Source organism: Nanorana parkeri, unplaced genomic scaffold (genome assembly GCF_000935625.1).
Source record: "Nanorana parkeri isolate BGI_ZX_2015 unplaced genomic scaffold, ASM93562v1 scaffold933, whole genome shotgun sequence".
Taxonomy (NCBI): Eukaryota; Metazoa; Chordata; class Amphibia; order Anura; family Dicroglossidae; genus Nanorana; species Nanorana parkeri.
Genome location: NW_017307201.1, coordinates 634,412 through 651,364, shown reverse-complemented (window position 1 = coordinate 651,364; position 16,953 = coordinate 634,412). Strand labels below are relative to the sequence as shown.

Sequence of the window (16,953 nt, the reverse complement as noted above, 5' to 3'; positions counted from 1 at the left end):
ATATATATACAGTATAATTATATTTATGGCTGGGAACAGGGATATGAGAGCAGACAGGTATGTTATTGCGACTGGGGTCAGGGCATTAAGATCAGGCATTTTGGAATGTAGTGGTTCATAGGGGATGACTGATCAGGTGGTTGCACAGTAATTTGCATAATTGTGAATAATTGGTCAATAAGGCAGTAGGGAGTGGAACAGAAAAGAAGAGAGATCTCCAGTGGCAATACTTTGACTAAGGCATTATCCTTAGTGGGAAACAAAAATGTAGTCTGTGTGTGTATATAATATATTCTCTGCACTCCCTGATTCCTCTTCTAGGGGTTCAGTAGAGTTTCTATCTGCTGAGATCTCTCCAATCTTAAGGATACAATTGGAATCCTTATTGATGCCATATGCACATGCCTTAACTTAGAGCAGCCCTTGCATCAGTTCATCCTATGGTCTCCAGCTTGGGGTCTCTAAAAATGCCCAAACCTGTCAAGACCTTCCCTGTATGCTCGCAGCCCTCGTTTTGTACAGTAACTGGCCTCACCCTGAAAAAATTCTCCCCTCCTAAATGCTTTGCTCAGTAATGTCCGGTTGAGGTTTCCTTAAGAAATGTCCCTGTTCTGGATCCGGCCATTTCCAAGCGTCAACAAAACCCTTATGGTTCCTGTTGAGAACATTCCTGTTTTCAAGGACCTTGTGGACAAGAAGGTAGAGGCATTATTTAAGACCTTATTCCCCTTGATCTGTCCCATCATGCAACTTGCTGTCCCAAGCATGTCTGTCTTCCAGATCCTTGCTGTCTGGACTAGGCACGTGGTTCGTGGCCCTGGTTCCATTCTGACAGATCCATCTGTCCACCAGCAACTACAACTCCTGCCTGTGGCCTAATTGCGTAGATGGGTTAGCTGATGCATCTTACCAGATATCTAGTATATCCAGGGTGCACTTTTGATAGTGAATGCCTTTCTAGTAACTTGTTGAGTGCCTACATTAGGGAAGTCACTGAGTAGCCTCCTACTTCAGAAAGAGAATGCAAGGGCCTCAAGGTTCTTGAGACTTGGAAGTAGTTCCTTTTTTTTTGTTTCTTTCAGGCTTCCTGCTCCATTCCAAAACTGGCACACTGTTCCACCACAAGATTTTTATCAAGTCCAGGAACAAGCTCTCTTTGCAATGAGGGGCCATCCCAGCTGGTCAGAGTGAGGAGACTTCTGAAAGCCTTCTCCGCCATCTGGTCCCAGGAAATCCCAGATGTCTGGGTCCGGAGCGTATCCAGAGGCTACAAACTGGAGTTTCGATCTCTGCCTCCTTCACTCTTCATGTTCTCAAATCTCCCTTCCTACCTGAAAAAGCAGGTGCACTACTTTTCAGCAGCTCCTCTCTAAGGGGGTCATTGCCCCCATCTCAATCAAGGAATGTTGCCAGGGGTTTTACTGAAATCCTGGCCTCTATGGACATAAAGGTTGCTTACTTACTTTCCCATTTTCCTGCCTCATCAAGGCTACCTGCCTCCTAGATACCCCCTTGGTTCAGGAGACATGCTCATTGGAGGAAGCTTTGTTTCTCATTAGCATCCTTGAGCTCTGAGCAATTTTGGTTGTCATTTCAAAGCTGGACATCTTGTCTACTAGGTCATCCCCTTGGAGAATTGTTAATATACAGGTGAAACTCGAATAATTAGAATATCGTGCAAAAGTAATTGCAGTAAGTGCTGCAAAAGGGGCCCAAACCAAGTACTGAGTACATATGCATGCTTGTACTTTTCAGAGGTCCGATATTGTTCTATGTACAATCCTTGTTTTATTGATTGCATGTAATAATCTACTTTTTTTGAGGTTGTGGATTTGGGGTTCTTAGTGTTTTCATGAGCTGTAAGCCATAATCATCACAATTATGACAAATCACGACTTGAATTATCTTGCTCTGCATGGAATGAGTCTATCTCATATATTAGTTTCACCTTTTAAGTTGCATTAGTGAAATAAATGAACTTTGCACGATATTCTAATTATTCGAGTTTCACCTGTATGTACTATTTTTAAAGAAAAGACGAGTGAGCGAGCAAAACACATTTCTTTTCTTTTTTATGGGATTCATATTCAACTGTAGGTCATAACAGAATGGCACAATCATAAAACAAAACATGGCAACAAATACAAAGATGAAATGACCCCTGTTAAAAGTCTGCATACCCTTAGTTCTTAATACTGTGTATTGCCCCCTTTAGCATCAATGACCGTGTGCAGTCTTTTGTAATAGTTGTCTTTGAGGCCCAGAAGTGCCTCGATAATATTAAGGCCAGGAGATTGTGATGGCCACTCTAGAACCTTCACCTTTTTCTGCTGTAAGCACTGGAGGGTCAACTTGGTCTTGTGCTTAGGGTCATTGTTGTGCTGGAAAATCCAAGAACATCCCATGCGCAGTTTATGTGGAGAAGAATGCAAATGGTCTGCCAGTATTTTCTGATAACATACTGCATTCATCATGACATCAATTTTCACAAGATTCCCCGTGCCTTAAGAGCTCACACCCCCCCCAAAACATCAGTGAGGCACCACCGTGCTTCACAGTGGGGATGTTATTCTTGTCGCTATAGGCCTTGTTGACCCCTCTTTAAACATAGCGCTTATGGTGGGGATTTGGGTCTCATCACTCCAAATTATAGTGTGGCAGAAGCTGTGAGGCATATAACCAGTCTTCTTTGTGGCATTGGCGCAGTAAAGGCTTCTTTCTGGCAACTTGGCCATGCAGCTAATTTTTGTTCAAGTATCGTAGTATTGTGCTCCTTGAAACAACCACACCATCTTTTTCCAGAGCAGCCTGTATTTCTCCTGAGGTTACCTGTAGGGTTTTCTTTGTATCCTGAACAATTCTTCTGGCAGTTGTGCCTGCAATCTTTCTGGTCTACCTGACCTTGACTTGGTAACAAGAGATCCTCGGGTTTTCCACTTAAGTGATTGAACAGTACTGACTGGCATTTTCAAGGCTTTGGATATCTTTTTATATCCTTTTCCATCTGTATAATGTTCCGATACCTTGTTACGCAGGTCTTTTGACAGTTCTTTTTTGCTCCCCATGGCTCAGTATCTAGCCTGCCCAGTGCATCCACGTGAGAGCTAACAAACTAATTGACTATGGATACACTGACACCAATTGCAATTTAAAAAGCCCCAGATGTGGGAAATTACCCTTTTAATTGCCATTTAAACCTGTGTGTCACCTCATGTGTCTGTAACAAGGCCAAATATTCCAAACTTTTGATCAGGGCCATTTGGGGGATTTCTGTTATCATTATGATTTAAAAAGGAGCCAAACAACTACGTGATAAAAAATGGCTTCATATGACCACTATCCATAAATAAACAGTTTTTTTGGCAGGATCAGTCATATTTTCAATATCAATGCCAAAATGTCACGATTTCTGCCAGGGTATTCAAACTGTGGAGCACAACTGTACATAGAAAGAAATAGTGTTTTTTTGTTTTTCTAAGCATATGTATAGACTACTTATCACAAATTAAAACATTAAAAAGACTAAAGATCCTCATCAACATCCTGTTATGGAAATTACGTGATTGTAGCATGGAACCATCTTTGTTTAGGTCTTTCAGGGTCATAATCCACTTCCTGCCTTGAGATGCTGGCTCAGAGATGGCACATGACAAAATTGTGTGTGTATGTATATATTAAGGTCAGGCCACTACTCCTTCCCCTCCCCCGTGTACTACCGGGTTTCCCCGAAAGTAAGACCTACCCCGAAAAAATAAGACCTAGCACTATCGTCAGTGATTTCTGTAATATAAGACCTACCCCGAAAATAAGACCTAGTTCGGTGGTAGATCTCATATTATAGAAATCCCTGAAGATGGTTCCTGGACGGCAGAGCGGACAGCTGCAGCCAAGCCAGGTAAGACATCCCCCGAAAATAAGACCTAGTGTCTTTTTTTTCGTAGAAAAAATATATAAGACACTGTCTTATTTTCGGGGAAACACGGTATCTGCACTCCGTACTGCTGTGTAGGGCAACCCTGCGCTATGGATTTGGAAATTCGCTTGCAAATGGCGAATGCTCCTTGGTCAGCGCTGTCAGGTCACTGCGCTGACCAATGAGAGTTCGCCATTTGTAAACAAATTTAAAAATCCATAGCGCAGGGCTGCACTACACAGCAGTATGGAGTACAGATAATACACGGTGGGGGTGAAGGAGCGTTCGCCGAAAGGCAAGTGTAGCGGGTGGGGGGAGGTTGGAGGGTGAGGGGGCCAGATTGGAGGGGTAATTCCATTTTCCCAATCCACTTGGGAAAGTGGACTTACGCTTTAATAAGGGCCACACATGTTGGGTATCGCCACTCACACTGGAGTGAGAGCAATAATTCTAAGGTTAAATCGAAACTTATAACCTCTAAAAGCTTTTAAAGTGTAGCCTATAGAAAAATTTGGGTACCGTAGCTTTTCACCATTTCATGGGCGCACACAATTTTGAAGCTTGATTCTCTTATAGTTTACCAAAAAATTGGGTAATGTATTGTATTTATTTGCACTAAAATTAACTTATAAGTGTATTTTTTTTACTGAAAATTTGGGTTTGGTAAACAGTTGCATTAATATCATGTGACATACAAAACTGCAGCTGCTACCATTTTATTCTACAGGGTTTCTGCTTTCAGAGGTTTTAAGAAATCTTCAGGCCTAAGATGCATTTTAACATGTGTGCAACAAAAAAGAGGCTTCGGCAGTGAAATGTTTAATAGACATCAAATGCAGATCAAGGGTCATTAATGACTGACATGTAGGACAGAAAAAAAGTTTGAGTTTGAATAGTATGATTTTCTTCAATGCTGAATATTGAACCTACAGCTACAATTCAAAGTCTATCTGTATTAAGTTGTGTCAATGTTTTCTTTCAGATATTGAGAGCAGTGAAAAAGTCCAGCAGAGCGGAATCCTTCAAGTCTTTGCAAATCTTTTGAATTCACAATCGTCCTGCACAGCAAAAATAGCTCACATCATAGCAGAAATAGCAAAAAATGGTGAGGTTTTCCAAGAGAACTTTATCTGCTGGAACTTCTTCCGTTATTCACCTCATTTGTCAGTATGTTTTAATTCATTTTCACATTTTTGTTGTCAGAGCTAGTTCTGTTGCTGCCATTCCATTTTTATTTACCTTCCTAGATATTTTGATACATTTTGTGTTTATTACAATAAGCAGTCTTTGTAGTGGGACTTAATCATCCAAAGATTGTTAAATGAAAAGTATAATGGAGTTTGGTCTATGTTTTCGTTTTTTATATTTTGTTCATATATTACAAATAATCTTAATTACAGGTTTGCTTTCTCAATTAAGAATGTTACATTTGATGAGACATAACATCTACAGCTATGTAAATAGAAGCACCTACTCTCTGTCATCTGACAATTAAAATGGCATTTAAGTTACCGCTGACCTTTTTCTGTTGGATTACTAAGCAGAAGTTATACCACCTCAGGGGTGTGGAATTCCTATCGCCCGGGACATGCAGTTTCGGGCGCCGGGCGAGTAGTTTTTTAATACATTTAGCCCGGCTCCGGACAAGCAGAGCTAAATGTATATTGTGGAGGGTCCCCCGCTCCTCTGGGGGACCTGTCACCACAGCACGGGAGCTTACCATAGAGCCCGCAGATCAGACTTCCGTTCTTCGTCTGCTCTGTGCTATCACTGAGACCGTGGCGCTGTAATTACAGCGCCACCTGTCTCAGCTGTCAGGAACTACACAGAACTTCTGTTCTGTGTTGGAGGGCAGGTTCCATAAAGAGAACCCGTCACCTCCAAACTATCACAGAGGATTTTAACACCCTGTGTGATAGGAATAAAATTGAGGGAGGGGGAGTAAAAAAATGAAAAAAAACATTTTTTTTAAAGTTATAAAAAAGTCACAAATCAAATATATAAAAATTAAAGTGACAAAGTTAAAAAAAAATAATTAAAACCAACTCCGCTGCCCCTGCCATCTGCATACAAATAAACGCACGCATAGGAAATTGTGTGTTGAGTCCTGCCGCCATTTCACTGTGTGCCATATTGTGGTAGCCATGCAGCAGAACTCTCTCACACGCACAATGTGCATTAAAGGGTGTGTTCACTTTCCCAGGTAATACGGGAAAATGGAATTACCCAATCAAATCTGGCCTGGTCTCTCTCACCCCCCTAAGCTATACTTAAGTATAGCTTAAGCTATACTTAACTTTCTGCGAACAGTCCTTACCCTCTGCCAGTACAGGTGTCCTTACCCCGTACTGTCCAGCGCAGTCCTGCCCTATGCATTTTGAATTTTGCTCGCAAATTGCAAGCACTCATTGGTCAGTGTGGTCAGGTGACCACGCTGACCAATGAGAAGCGCTATTTAGCACAGTCAAATACAGTTCTGATTAGGGATGCACAGATACGGAGTATTTGGGCTAGTACTTGTACTCACCCAAATGTTCAGATACCATCCCCAATACTGGAACTTCCGGTCAGAGGAAGATTTCCTCCGACCAGCAGTGCCATAGGGGAACATGGAGCCAGCTTCCCCTGCAATCAGGAAGCGGGGCAGTGACTTATGACCCACCTCCCAGTTTTCTGATTGGCCGGGAAGCCAGCTCCTTGCTGATTGGCTGCCAATCAGCATCGAGCCGTCGTCCCGGCCAATCAGGTCATTACTCTTCGCCAGGTTTCCTGATTGGCTAGCAAGCTGGCTTGATGCTGATTGGAAACCGGCTTCCCAGCCATTCACAATCAAGCCGGCCAAACAACATGGAGTCGGCTTCCCTGGCAGTCAGGAAGCCGGGTAGTATTTCATTACCCGTTGCCCGAGAAGCCTGCTCCATGCCAACGGAAGCACCGATACTGAAAGCGATAGTGAGTACTGAAAGCAAAATATTTGTTTTTGTATTGGGACAAGTAGATTGTCATGAAGGACAAGTAGATTTGACCCCCGCTTTAGCCCTTGGACAAGTAGTTTTTTCAAAAATGTCCACACCCCTGCACCTTTAGCCTCCATATGTTTAACCTGCACTGATCCTTTGGTTCCATGTAACCTGTGCCATGTCCATTGTCAAATTAATTGTAAGTTAGGCAGGTGTGGGCGTATGTATGTATATTTGTAATATATAAAAAAAATTATATATATAATTACTGTGCAAAAGTTTTAGGCAGGTGTGAAATTTTTTTGTAACGTAAGAATGCTTTAAAAAATATATATATTTATGGTTTATCAATTTACAAAATGCAAAGTGAGTGAACAGAAGAAAAATCTTAATCAAATCAATACTTGGCGTGACTACCCTTGGGCTTCAAACCAGCGTCAATTCTTATACCTGCACACAGTCAGGGATTTTGTAGGATTAGAGTCAGGTGAGCAATGATTAACCAATTATATGAAGCAGGTGCTAACGATCATCAATTTCATATGTAGTTTCAAACACAGTCATTAACAGAAACAGCCTTGTAGGAGGCTTAAAACTGGGCGAGGAACAGCCAAACTCTGCTACTAAGGTGAGGTTGTGGAAGACAGTTTCATGCCCCAGGTCATACAGCATAGCAAGACTGAGCAGAGCAACAAGACACAAGGTAGTTATACTGCATCCGTAAGGTCTCTCCCAGGCAAAGCTTTCAAACCAGACTGGGGTTTCAAGATGTGCTGTTCAAGCTTTGTTGAAGAAGCACAAAGAAACAGGCAATGTTGAGGACCTTAGATGCAGTGGTCGGCCAAGGAAACTTAATGCAGCAGATGAAAGACACATCATGCTAGTGAACCTTCGACATTGGAAGATGTGCAGCAGTGCCATCAGCACGGAACTGGCAGAAACCAGTGGGACCCAGGTACACCCATCTTCTGTCCGGAGATGTCTAGCCAGAAGTGGTCCTTATAGCTCTAAAATGGCGACAATCTACCCCTCCATCTCATGAAGAACTATTGCGAAGGATCCACGATATCCATAATTTAGAATACCTAACGGCCCGGTTGCATAATACTATTTCTGAATTTGACAAGGTGTGGTCCCCTTGGCAATCACTTGAGAGCACTAATGGTGATTTTGTTGCTTCTTGATGTACTTTATTTCCCGTGAGCATGAGTATAAGACATGATTCTTTTTTTTTTTATTTATACCCCCCCCCCATTTTTTCCCCCCTTCCTTCCTTCCCCTTTCCTTTGGATTATATTATTGCTTAATTTAATTAGATTATTCTGAACTATATTATTGTATCTATGCTAAAACCTAAATAAAAACAAAATTAACACAAGATGTGCTGTTCAAGCTTTGTTAAAGAAGCACAAAGAAACGGGCAATGTTGAGGACCGTAGATGCAGTGGTCAGCCAAGGAAACTTGCAGCAGATGAAAGACACATCATGCTAGCGACCCTTAAACATTGGAAGATGTGCAGCAGTGCCATCAGCACCGAACTGGCAGAAACCAGTGGGACCCAGGTACACCCATCTTCTGTCCGGAGAAGTCTGGCCAGAAGTGGTCTTCATGGAAAAATTGTGTTTAAAAAGCCATGCCTCCGACCTGGAAACCAAGGCTAAGCGACTCAACTATGCATGAAAACATAGGAACTGGGGTGCAGGAAAAATGGCAGCAGGTGCTCTAGACTGATGAATAAAAATAAAAAAATATTTGTCTATAGCAGGAGGCAGTTTGTTTGCTGAAGGGCTGGAAAGCGTTACAATAATGAGTGTCTACAGGCAACAGTGAAGCACGGTGGCGGTTCCTTGCAAGTTGGGGGCTGCATTTCTGCCAATGGAGTTGGGAGATTTGGTCAGGATCAATAGTGTCCTCAATGCTGAGAAATACAAGCAGATACTTATCCAACACGCCATACTATCAGGGAGGTGTGTGATTGCCCCCAAATTTATTCTGCAGCAGGACAATGACCCCAAATATAAAGCCAATGTTATTAAGAACGATCTTCAGCGTAAAGAAGAACAAGAAGTCATAGAAGAGATGGTTTGGCCCCCACAGAACCCTGATCTCAACATCATTGAGTCTGTCTGGGATTACATGAAGAGACAGAAGGATATGAGGTGGCCGACATCCACAGAAGATCTGTGCTTGGTTCTCCCAAGATGTTTGGAACAATCTACCTGCCGAGTTCCTTAAAAAACTGTGTGCAAGTGTACCTAGACGAATTGAGGCTATATTTGAAGGCAAAGGGTGGTCACACCCTTTGATTTGGATTTGTCTTCTGTTCATGTACTTTCTATTTTGTTAAGAACAATAAACTATTAACACTTTATTTCTGATCAGCATTCTTACTTTACAGCATTTTGTTTTACTCCTGCCTAAAACTTTTGCACAGTACTGTATACAGTAAACTCTGTTATCCGGTATTCAACTAACCAGAACTCTTATCTAACCAGAAAAATTAAATCCCATGTGTTTACTCACTGTTCTGCTGATCTGCGGCATGTATTATCCAGGAAACGATTGTGTGCACATTTGTCTTAATTTGCTGCTGATTACTGCATTTTAATATTAATATGAAGTCATTACAGAGTTTTGTTATGTATAGTATGGGGTATGGCATTAGTTAGACCTTTTTTTTAAAAGTAATTCTCAAGCAAACAAACAAAATTTATCCAGAATCTATCAATTCCCGTGGATGCCGGATAACGTGAGTGTGAGAGAGTGTGTATATTATCATGAATCATATACGGAATTCTTCAAGCGTTACATGTTTTCAAAAGAGCTCCTAAAAACCTCTAAAATGGCAGTATGGGCAGAAATGAGTTGCTGTTCTGTGTGTAAATTTTACCTTGAGCTATCCATTTGTTTGAACATAGGATTTTTTTTCAACTGAAAGTGACATTAAAGTCCAAAAAAATTTCCCCTCCCCCCAATGTTAATTAAAGCTGGCACTTCCTGTCCCACGGTGTCTGCATGCGGGTGCATGCGTCCATAGATTTACCTTGCGTCTCTCCTCGTCTCCCTTCCGAAAATCCGAACTGCGCATGCGCCCGCCCCAAGATGCTTTGCGGCCGCCCGAGCAGTTTCGCATTTTTGGACGGGAGCACGCAGCGCGAACAGGGGTAAGTTTTAATCGCTTTTAAAGCGTTTTTGTTTTTTTTAAAAAACGTTTTGCATATATCTACTGCTTGATAGCAGTAGATATATGCAAAAAAAAACGGAGGGTTTAGAAACCCTTGAAGCTTAATGGAAAACATGTGAAAACAAGCCTAAGGCTCCACCTGTTGGTTAGATATGAAAATACAAAATACTCATATACAGTTTTTCATATATTCCTAACCAGAATAAAAGTCCCTGACCAATACAAATAAATTAATCCCTAATGACAATTTCAACATAACAAAACATAATGGGACTTTTAGGCACCACAATGTTGTGAAAACATTTTTCTAAAATTGAAACATCTTTTATTTATACATCAGTAACATTACATGAATAAAACAGCTGATAATTTTACAGTTACATACAAAAGCTTCTCTCCCAGATGCCCATTATTACAGGGTCATACATATAAAAGCTTATATAAATCTTGGTCTCAATAAAATAATGAGCTATGCTGAATACTGGATGCATTTCCTGAACTCTAAGGTCCATTTTTGTTGCTGGAGGGTAACATTATTTCAGCTAGTTTGAATGAGAAGAGATCAGCCAATTAAAACAAGTCAATGCCATCCATGTGCACAAAGACCCATACATTTGATATCCTATAAGGCCCCATTCACACCTGACCGTTTTGTAGCGCGTCCTACGCTCGATGAACGCTCTACAAAACGGTCAAAAAAATAAATAGCATTGTAGTCAATGGTATCGTTCCCACCTGTCCGTATATCCACCCGTCCCGAACGCACTACAAAATGGCCCACGCATGAAAAGGTCCCGGAGCGTTTTTTGCTGCGTATTGGTCCGTTTTGTAGGGCGTTTTCCATTTGTATACTGCCAAGTAGCCTTTGGAATCGCGCGACGGTCGCGCGACTTTTTTACCGCGAATCGCGGTAAAAAAACCGCGTGACAGACGCGCATATTACAATACGCATAGGTGTGAATGGGGCCTAAGGGGACCACCTAGAGGTACCTATAATACTTTATGATCTGTAAATCTAAAACCATTAAATATGTCCATATTGTCAGAATAGATCCCATTCACCCCCAGAGGGATACAAGCAAACCAATAGGTATGTCTAAAAAGGTGCCACCTATCTATCAGGCTTTATATGGTGACCGCTTGTCTCATCTTTACGTTAACAACCCTGAAGACAGGTACAGTTCTAATGTTCCATATATGCTTTAATCAAGCCCACCTTAGTTAAACTCCCTTTTAAGTCTCATCATTCCAAAGCGTGGTTAATTGGCCCACTGCCTCCCCTGATCCCCTATCCAATGCTGTCCAGCACCCACAGGTGCCTTAGCTCCTCCACAGAGAATATACATGCTAAAGCACTATAGCATTTATAGAGGACTCAGACTATTGCAACTGAAATTATTGTAGTTCCCTTCCTATAAAGGGTTTAAATCATCCTAGAAACCTACTGTAGATTCCTGAATGGTAAAGGAAGCCTGCCATGTATAAAGACTTCAGATGATCTGATAGCTTTAATACTGACCCATATATTTCTCTTGTATTTTCCGGATGCATGTTTGTGCTTTCCTGTAAGTGTTTTCAATTATGTTTTGTTTACTATGATTTCAGGTGTTTTATGGAACAGTTTCAGACATTTAATTGTCTTATATGTTTAGGATAAGCATGCTAATGCTAAACCTAGAAGGTGATTAACTTTTATGCTGCTGCCACTGAAATGTTTAGTAAAATTGTCAAGCTTTTTTGAGACTAGCTTGCATGTGCCAAACAAACTGTAAGTGAATTTGTTACCATATTTCAGAACAAATGCGCATTCCATGTGTGGACGCGGGTCTGATTCCCCCGCTGGTGCAGCTTCTGAACTGTAAAGACCAGGAGGTGTTGCTGCAAACGGGACGTGCCCTTGGGAATATTTGTTATGATAGCCGTAAGTATTGTATGGTCTTGTCATTTTGTGTACAGTGGCGCTGCTGAAATATCTGTCTGGATGGTTGCTTCTGTGTATAGCAAACACCCTCTATGTGGACTCGGGGGATATTAGACTGTTTGCCAAAAAATGTCAAGCTGACTGCCAATTTGTTTTGCTGAGGATGACTAGTGAGGCCCTGGGGACCCAGTAGTCTCCATTGCACAGAGTTAATCATCAAATGCTTGGACTCCAAAGAGCTAAACCTTTTTTCTGAAGGTGCTGCAATGTTTGTATCGGTTGTTATTAGTGTGTGCTCATTCAAATCTAAATTAAGGGCTTCATCTGATTTTAATACTGCATGCTTTCTCTGTGGCCAGTGCTGTACACTAGAAGGGCTATTGGAACCATCACTGGTTATAGTTATGGTTTTGTGTGAGCCCTTGTGCAGCACACCCTTAATAGATTTTTGGAAACCACATTTGATAAGCCTGGGATCATTAAAATGCGACGTTATCCTCTGAAATATATGGTCTAATTATGAAATGATGTAAACTAATTGCAAATAAGCAAAGTTTTTGGTTGTTGTCTGTGAACAATATAATATTGTAAAGGTAAACCAATGACTTGCTCTTTTTATTTGAAATGGTAAACGTTATCAGAATGTTAATAACTTACATTTTAACGCACCTAATGTCTGCTGCATGAAATCTAATTTTCCTTTTTCATAACTTTGCTTCTCCGCATCTTTGTTTTATACAGCTGAATCTCTGCTAAGGAATATCAGTTGGCATGCATGGACCTGGCTCAACCACTTCTAATATCTCTGCTCTTTTTCCCCACGGGGACAAGCCTGATAAATGTAGTCGGGTGTTCATCATACTCTTAGCTTAAAGCTAAAACAAGGCCTTTTGTTAGTTCAGAATATGCCATATTACCCTGAGCCTTCCTGTAAGCTAAGAAGCAGGTGCACATCTCCTACTACATTGCATAATGGTGTAGGCCATTTTACTTCTCCCATCTATTGTCTACATGTAAATTCCGATTCTCTGTTGCTCTTTTCTGCTGTTTATTAAAGTTATGTTTGTCAAATAACTTGCCTTGAGGATGCAGCAATTCACAACCCTTGCACAAAGACTATCTAACAATTTCTATTTCCCAGAGTTTATATTAATTTGTATTACTTTTGCGAAAATTTGTTTAATTTTTTGTTTTTTTATATATATTGTATGGCGAATTGTATATATTTGCTAAAATGGGAAGATTCAGTAGATCATCATGAACTTTCAGGACCATTAATGCTTTGCAAATGACTTTAGGACAGCATAAGAATGGTTGTCCCACAATTTGTGCCGTCTATGTACTAGGTGACCCTTGCATCCTAAATGCAGGCCTTACATGGGTCCTCAATTTTTGTAATAGTTGAGCTAAAGTCCCACCCCGCCTAGCACTAAGTCAAGCCCTATGGCGTTCTCTTGTCAATTGCCAAAACTTTTGCAGGCATTTGATGGTAAATGGCAGTAGGTAGGCTCATAGGTAAAGCTTAGCCTTGTGCAGCCTAAACTTAAGATTTAAGGGCCTGCAAAGTGACACAGCGAGCTATTTCCGAACTGTCACATTGAGTAAAAAATTCTGGCCGCTTAATATGCCATTGGTAATTTCCATATTGTGTGTGTGTGTGTGTATAATTGTGCGGTACTGCATAAAGGGATAAAGGGAAGTTATTTAAAATTAAACGTATTTAGCATGCCTAATTAACTGGACATTTTACTGAAAAGGGTAAAGTGTAGTTTCCATAATTTTGTTATCTTTGGGATATAAAAAGATATTTTTCACAAAGACCTTTGTGTATCAAAATCAAGGCCCAGAACTATATTTCTCAGAACAAGTTTGAGAGTTTCATGCATCACGCCCCAGAACGCAGGGGGAAGTTTTGTGAGCGATTGTGGTGCGTTCCAGCAGCTGCCACTCTGGAACGCATCACAATTGGTGTGAACAAGCCCTTAGACACTGAATTCCTTTTTTTTTCCTACCCTGTATTTTTTATATATTGTACAAAGTGCAGGTCCGGGGGTTGGGGACCACTGTCCTATGTGATCAAAGTAGATAGATATTAATTAAGTGTCTCGTTTAGGAACCTATAAGTGATGTATCTCTGTAATAAAAAGATATATGTAATCTCCATGATTTGTTTGTGAAAAAATTCCAATAAAAAGTTTTATAAAAACAACAAAAAAGTCTCTGTGGTGTACTTTTTTGTTGTTTTTATAAAACTTATAATTTTTGGATTGGAATTTTTAATTTAATTTTTGGATTGGATTTATAATTTTTATTGGAATTTTTTCACAAACAAATCATGGAGATTACATATATCTTTTTATTACGGAGATACATCACTTATAGGTTCCTAAACGAGACAATTAATTAAAAAAACTACTATTCGCCCCCTTACACCCCCCAAACCCCCAAAAAAGTCACACTCTCCAATGTTTTGTTGGACCTGCATACATTCACCATGGCATATTTTCAATAAGCTTATGCAATGTCACAACATTTATTTCTATCGAGAACTGCAATAATGTTTCACCAAGATCTTGTTGTGATGATGGGAGAGTCGGACCACTATGTAAAGTCTTCTCCAGCACATCCCAAATATTTTCATTGGGGTTAAGGTCTGGACTCTGTGGTGGCCAGTCCATGTGTGAAAATGACGTCTCATGCTCCCAGGACCACTCTTTCACAATTTGAGTCCCGTGAATCCTGACATTGTCATCTTCAAATATGCCTGTGGCATCAGGGAAGAAAAACATCCATTGATTGAAAAACCTGTTAGGCACATAATGTTGCTGAACCTAGACTAATTATCCAATGGAAAGCTCCTACCTACTGTATTTGTTTAGCTATATCCAGGTGGTGACTTTTTTTAGCCAAGCAGTGTATGATTGTTCTTATTCACTGTCCTAAAGTGAAATGCAAACCTTCCCTTTAAACTTCACCAACTAGTTATGTTACAAAAAAAAAAATTATACTTGTGTGATATCCTTTTAATCAGCAGACTTTGACGGTTATATTTTGGGGTAACATATCTGAGGCTGTGACTCTGGGACTTAAGGGTGTTCTAGAAAAAAATACATCTGCACGTTTGTGGAACACTTCAAAACCCCATTCCCTTTCTTCAAAGCTTTATCTTTTTACCATATGTGGTAAGCACAGAGGGACATCACTTTTGGGACACCTGTTGGGTATGATTTTGTATTGCTTTAGAAAAAATGTGACCTGTCCCTTTAAGAAAAAGTATCGGTAATTATCCTGCACCCCAAGGTACTTAAATAACTCAGCCAGGTTATAACGAGACTATTATTCCTAATTTTTAAGGACTCCTTAATGACTGGTAGCGTACCAAGCGACTGGCGGAAGGCTATGGTAGTACCAATATTCAAAAAAGGGTCAAGATGCCAACCTGGGAACTACAGACCAGTTAGTCTTACATCGATAGTTTGCAAACTGTTAGAGGGAATGATTAAGGATTACTTAGTAGAGTTTGTTCAGGATAATGGCATAGTAAATGATAACCAGCATAGATTTAGGAAGGACCGTTCCTGCCAGACCAACCTGCTAACTTTTTACGAAGGGGTAAGTAGAGATCTGGAGGGAGGCCGGTGGATGTAGTATATCTGGATTTTTCAAAAGCTCTTGACACGGTGCCACATAAACGCTTGCTACACAAGCTGAGGGCTCTGGGCATAGAGGAAATGGTGTGTACGTGGATAGAAAACTGGCTACAGCAACGTGTCCAGAGAGTATCGATAAATTGCTCCTTTTCAGACTGGTTTAGGGTCATGAGCGGTGTGCCTCAGGTTTCTGTGCTGGGCCCCATGCTATTCAACCTGTTTATTTGCGATATTGGGGAGGGTGTGAATAGCCATGTTTCAGTGTTTGCTGTTGACACCAAAATCGGGAGGCTAATATACACGGAGTTAGACATTATAACATTACAGGAGGACCTGGATAAAATAGGGGAGTGGGCAACTGTATGGCAGATGAGTTTTAATGTCGATAAATGCAAAGTAATACACTTTGGGGTTAAAAATAGGCAAATGGGCTATACAATTATGGGTATGCCACTAGGGAAGTCGGAAATGGAAAAAGATTTAGGGGTCATTGTAGACCACATATTGAATAATAGCTTGCAGTGCCAGGCTGCTGTAACAAAGCAAGCAGAGTCCTGTACTGTATTAAGAAGGGGATGTATTGCAGAGACAAGTCTATAATTGTGCCACTTTACAGATCACTGGTTCGGCCTCATCTGGAGTATGAGGTCCAGTTTTGGTCACCAGTCCACCGAAAGGATGTCCTGGTGCTGGAAAGAGTCCAGTGGAGAGCAACCAAACTCATTAAGGGGATGGAGGACCAGAGCTATGAGACAAGGCTACTAAATTTAAATATGTTTGCGTTGGAAGTAAGGAGATTAGGGGGGGGCATGATTTTCATGTACAAAATGTTCAATGGTGATGGCAACATTAGCAACAAACTCAATATGGTTAACTCCATAACAAAGACTAGAGGCCATCATCTAAAAGTGGTGGAGAAAATTTTTTAGCACAAGGGGGCGAAGGGGGTTCTTAGTTAGATCGGTTAGGGTCTGGAACTCGCTGCCACATGCAGTGATTTCAGCTAACGCATGCACACACCAGCCTCACCATATACATACACACAATTGGTTGGACTTAATGGACTTACAGTATGTCTTTATTCAACCTCAAATACTATGTAACTATATGACACAATATTTTATTTTTGTTTTCTGTTTGTGCCATCTATGTCAGAGCTTCGAAGGGCTTGCTCACAAAAAGAGTAGAATACACAGTGAAACAACCTCCCCGTATCAGGTCAAGATTGTAGAGGATATCTTCCTCTTGATGAAGATTGTGGCTGTTTTTGAAAACCAGTGTCTGCATCTTGGGCCGTGCAGATGTGCGGGAAGATCCACAGCCA

The 16,953-nt window shown here is 40.8% G+C and overlaps 1 protein-coding gene across 1 annotated transcript in view; it reads left to right on the top strand.

Annotated features, from left to right (window-relative positions):
• Positions 1 to 16,953, top strand: part of RAP1GDS1 (Rap1 GTPase-GDP dissociation stimulator 1) — a 105,416-nt gene that overhangs the window by 42,179 nt on the left and 46,284 nt on the right. Inside the window, exons 4-5 of the mRNA XM_018566288.1 lie at positions 4,896 to 5,018; positions 11,854 to 11,979. Of these exons, the coding sequence (XP_018421790.1) occupies positions 4,896 to 5,018; positions 11,854 to 11,979 (249 nt within the window). The remainder of the gene's footprint in view (positions 1 to 4,895; positions 5,019 to 11,853; positions 11,980 to 16,953) is intronic.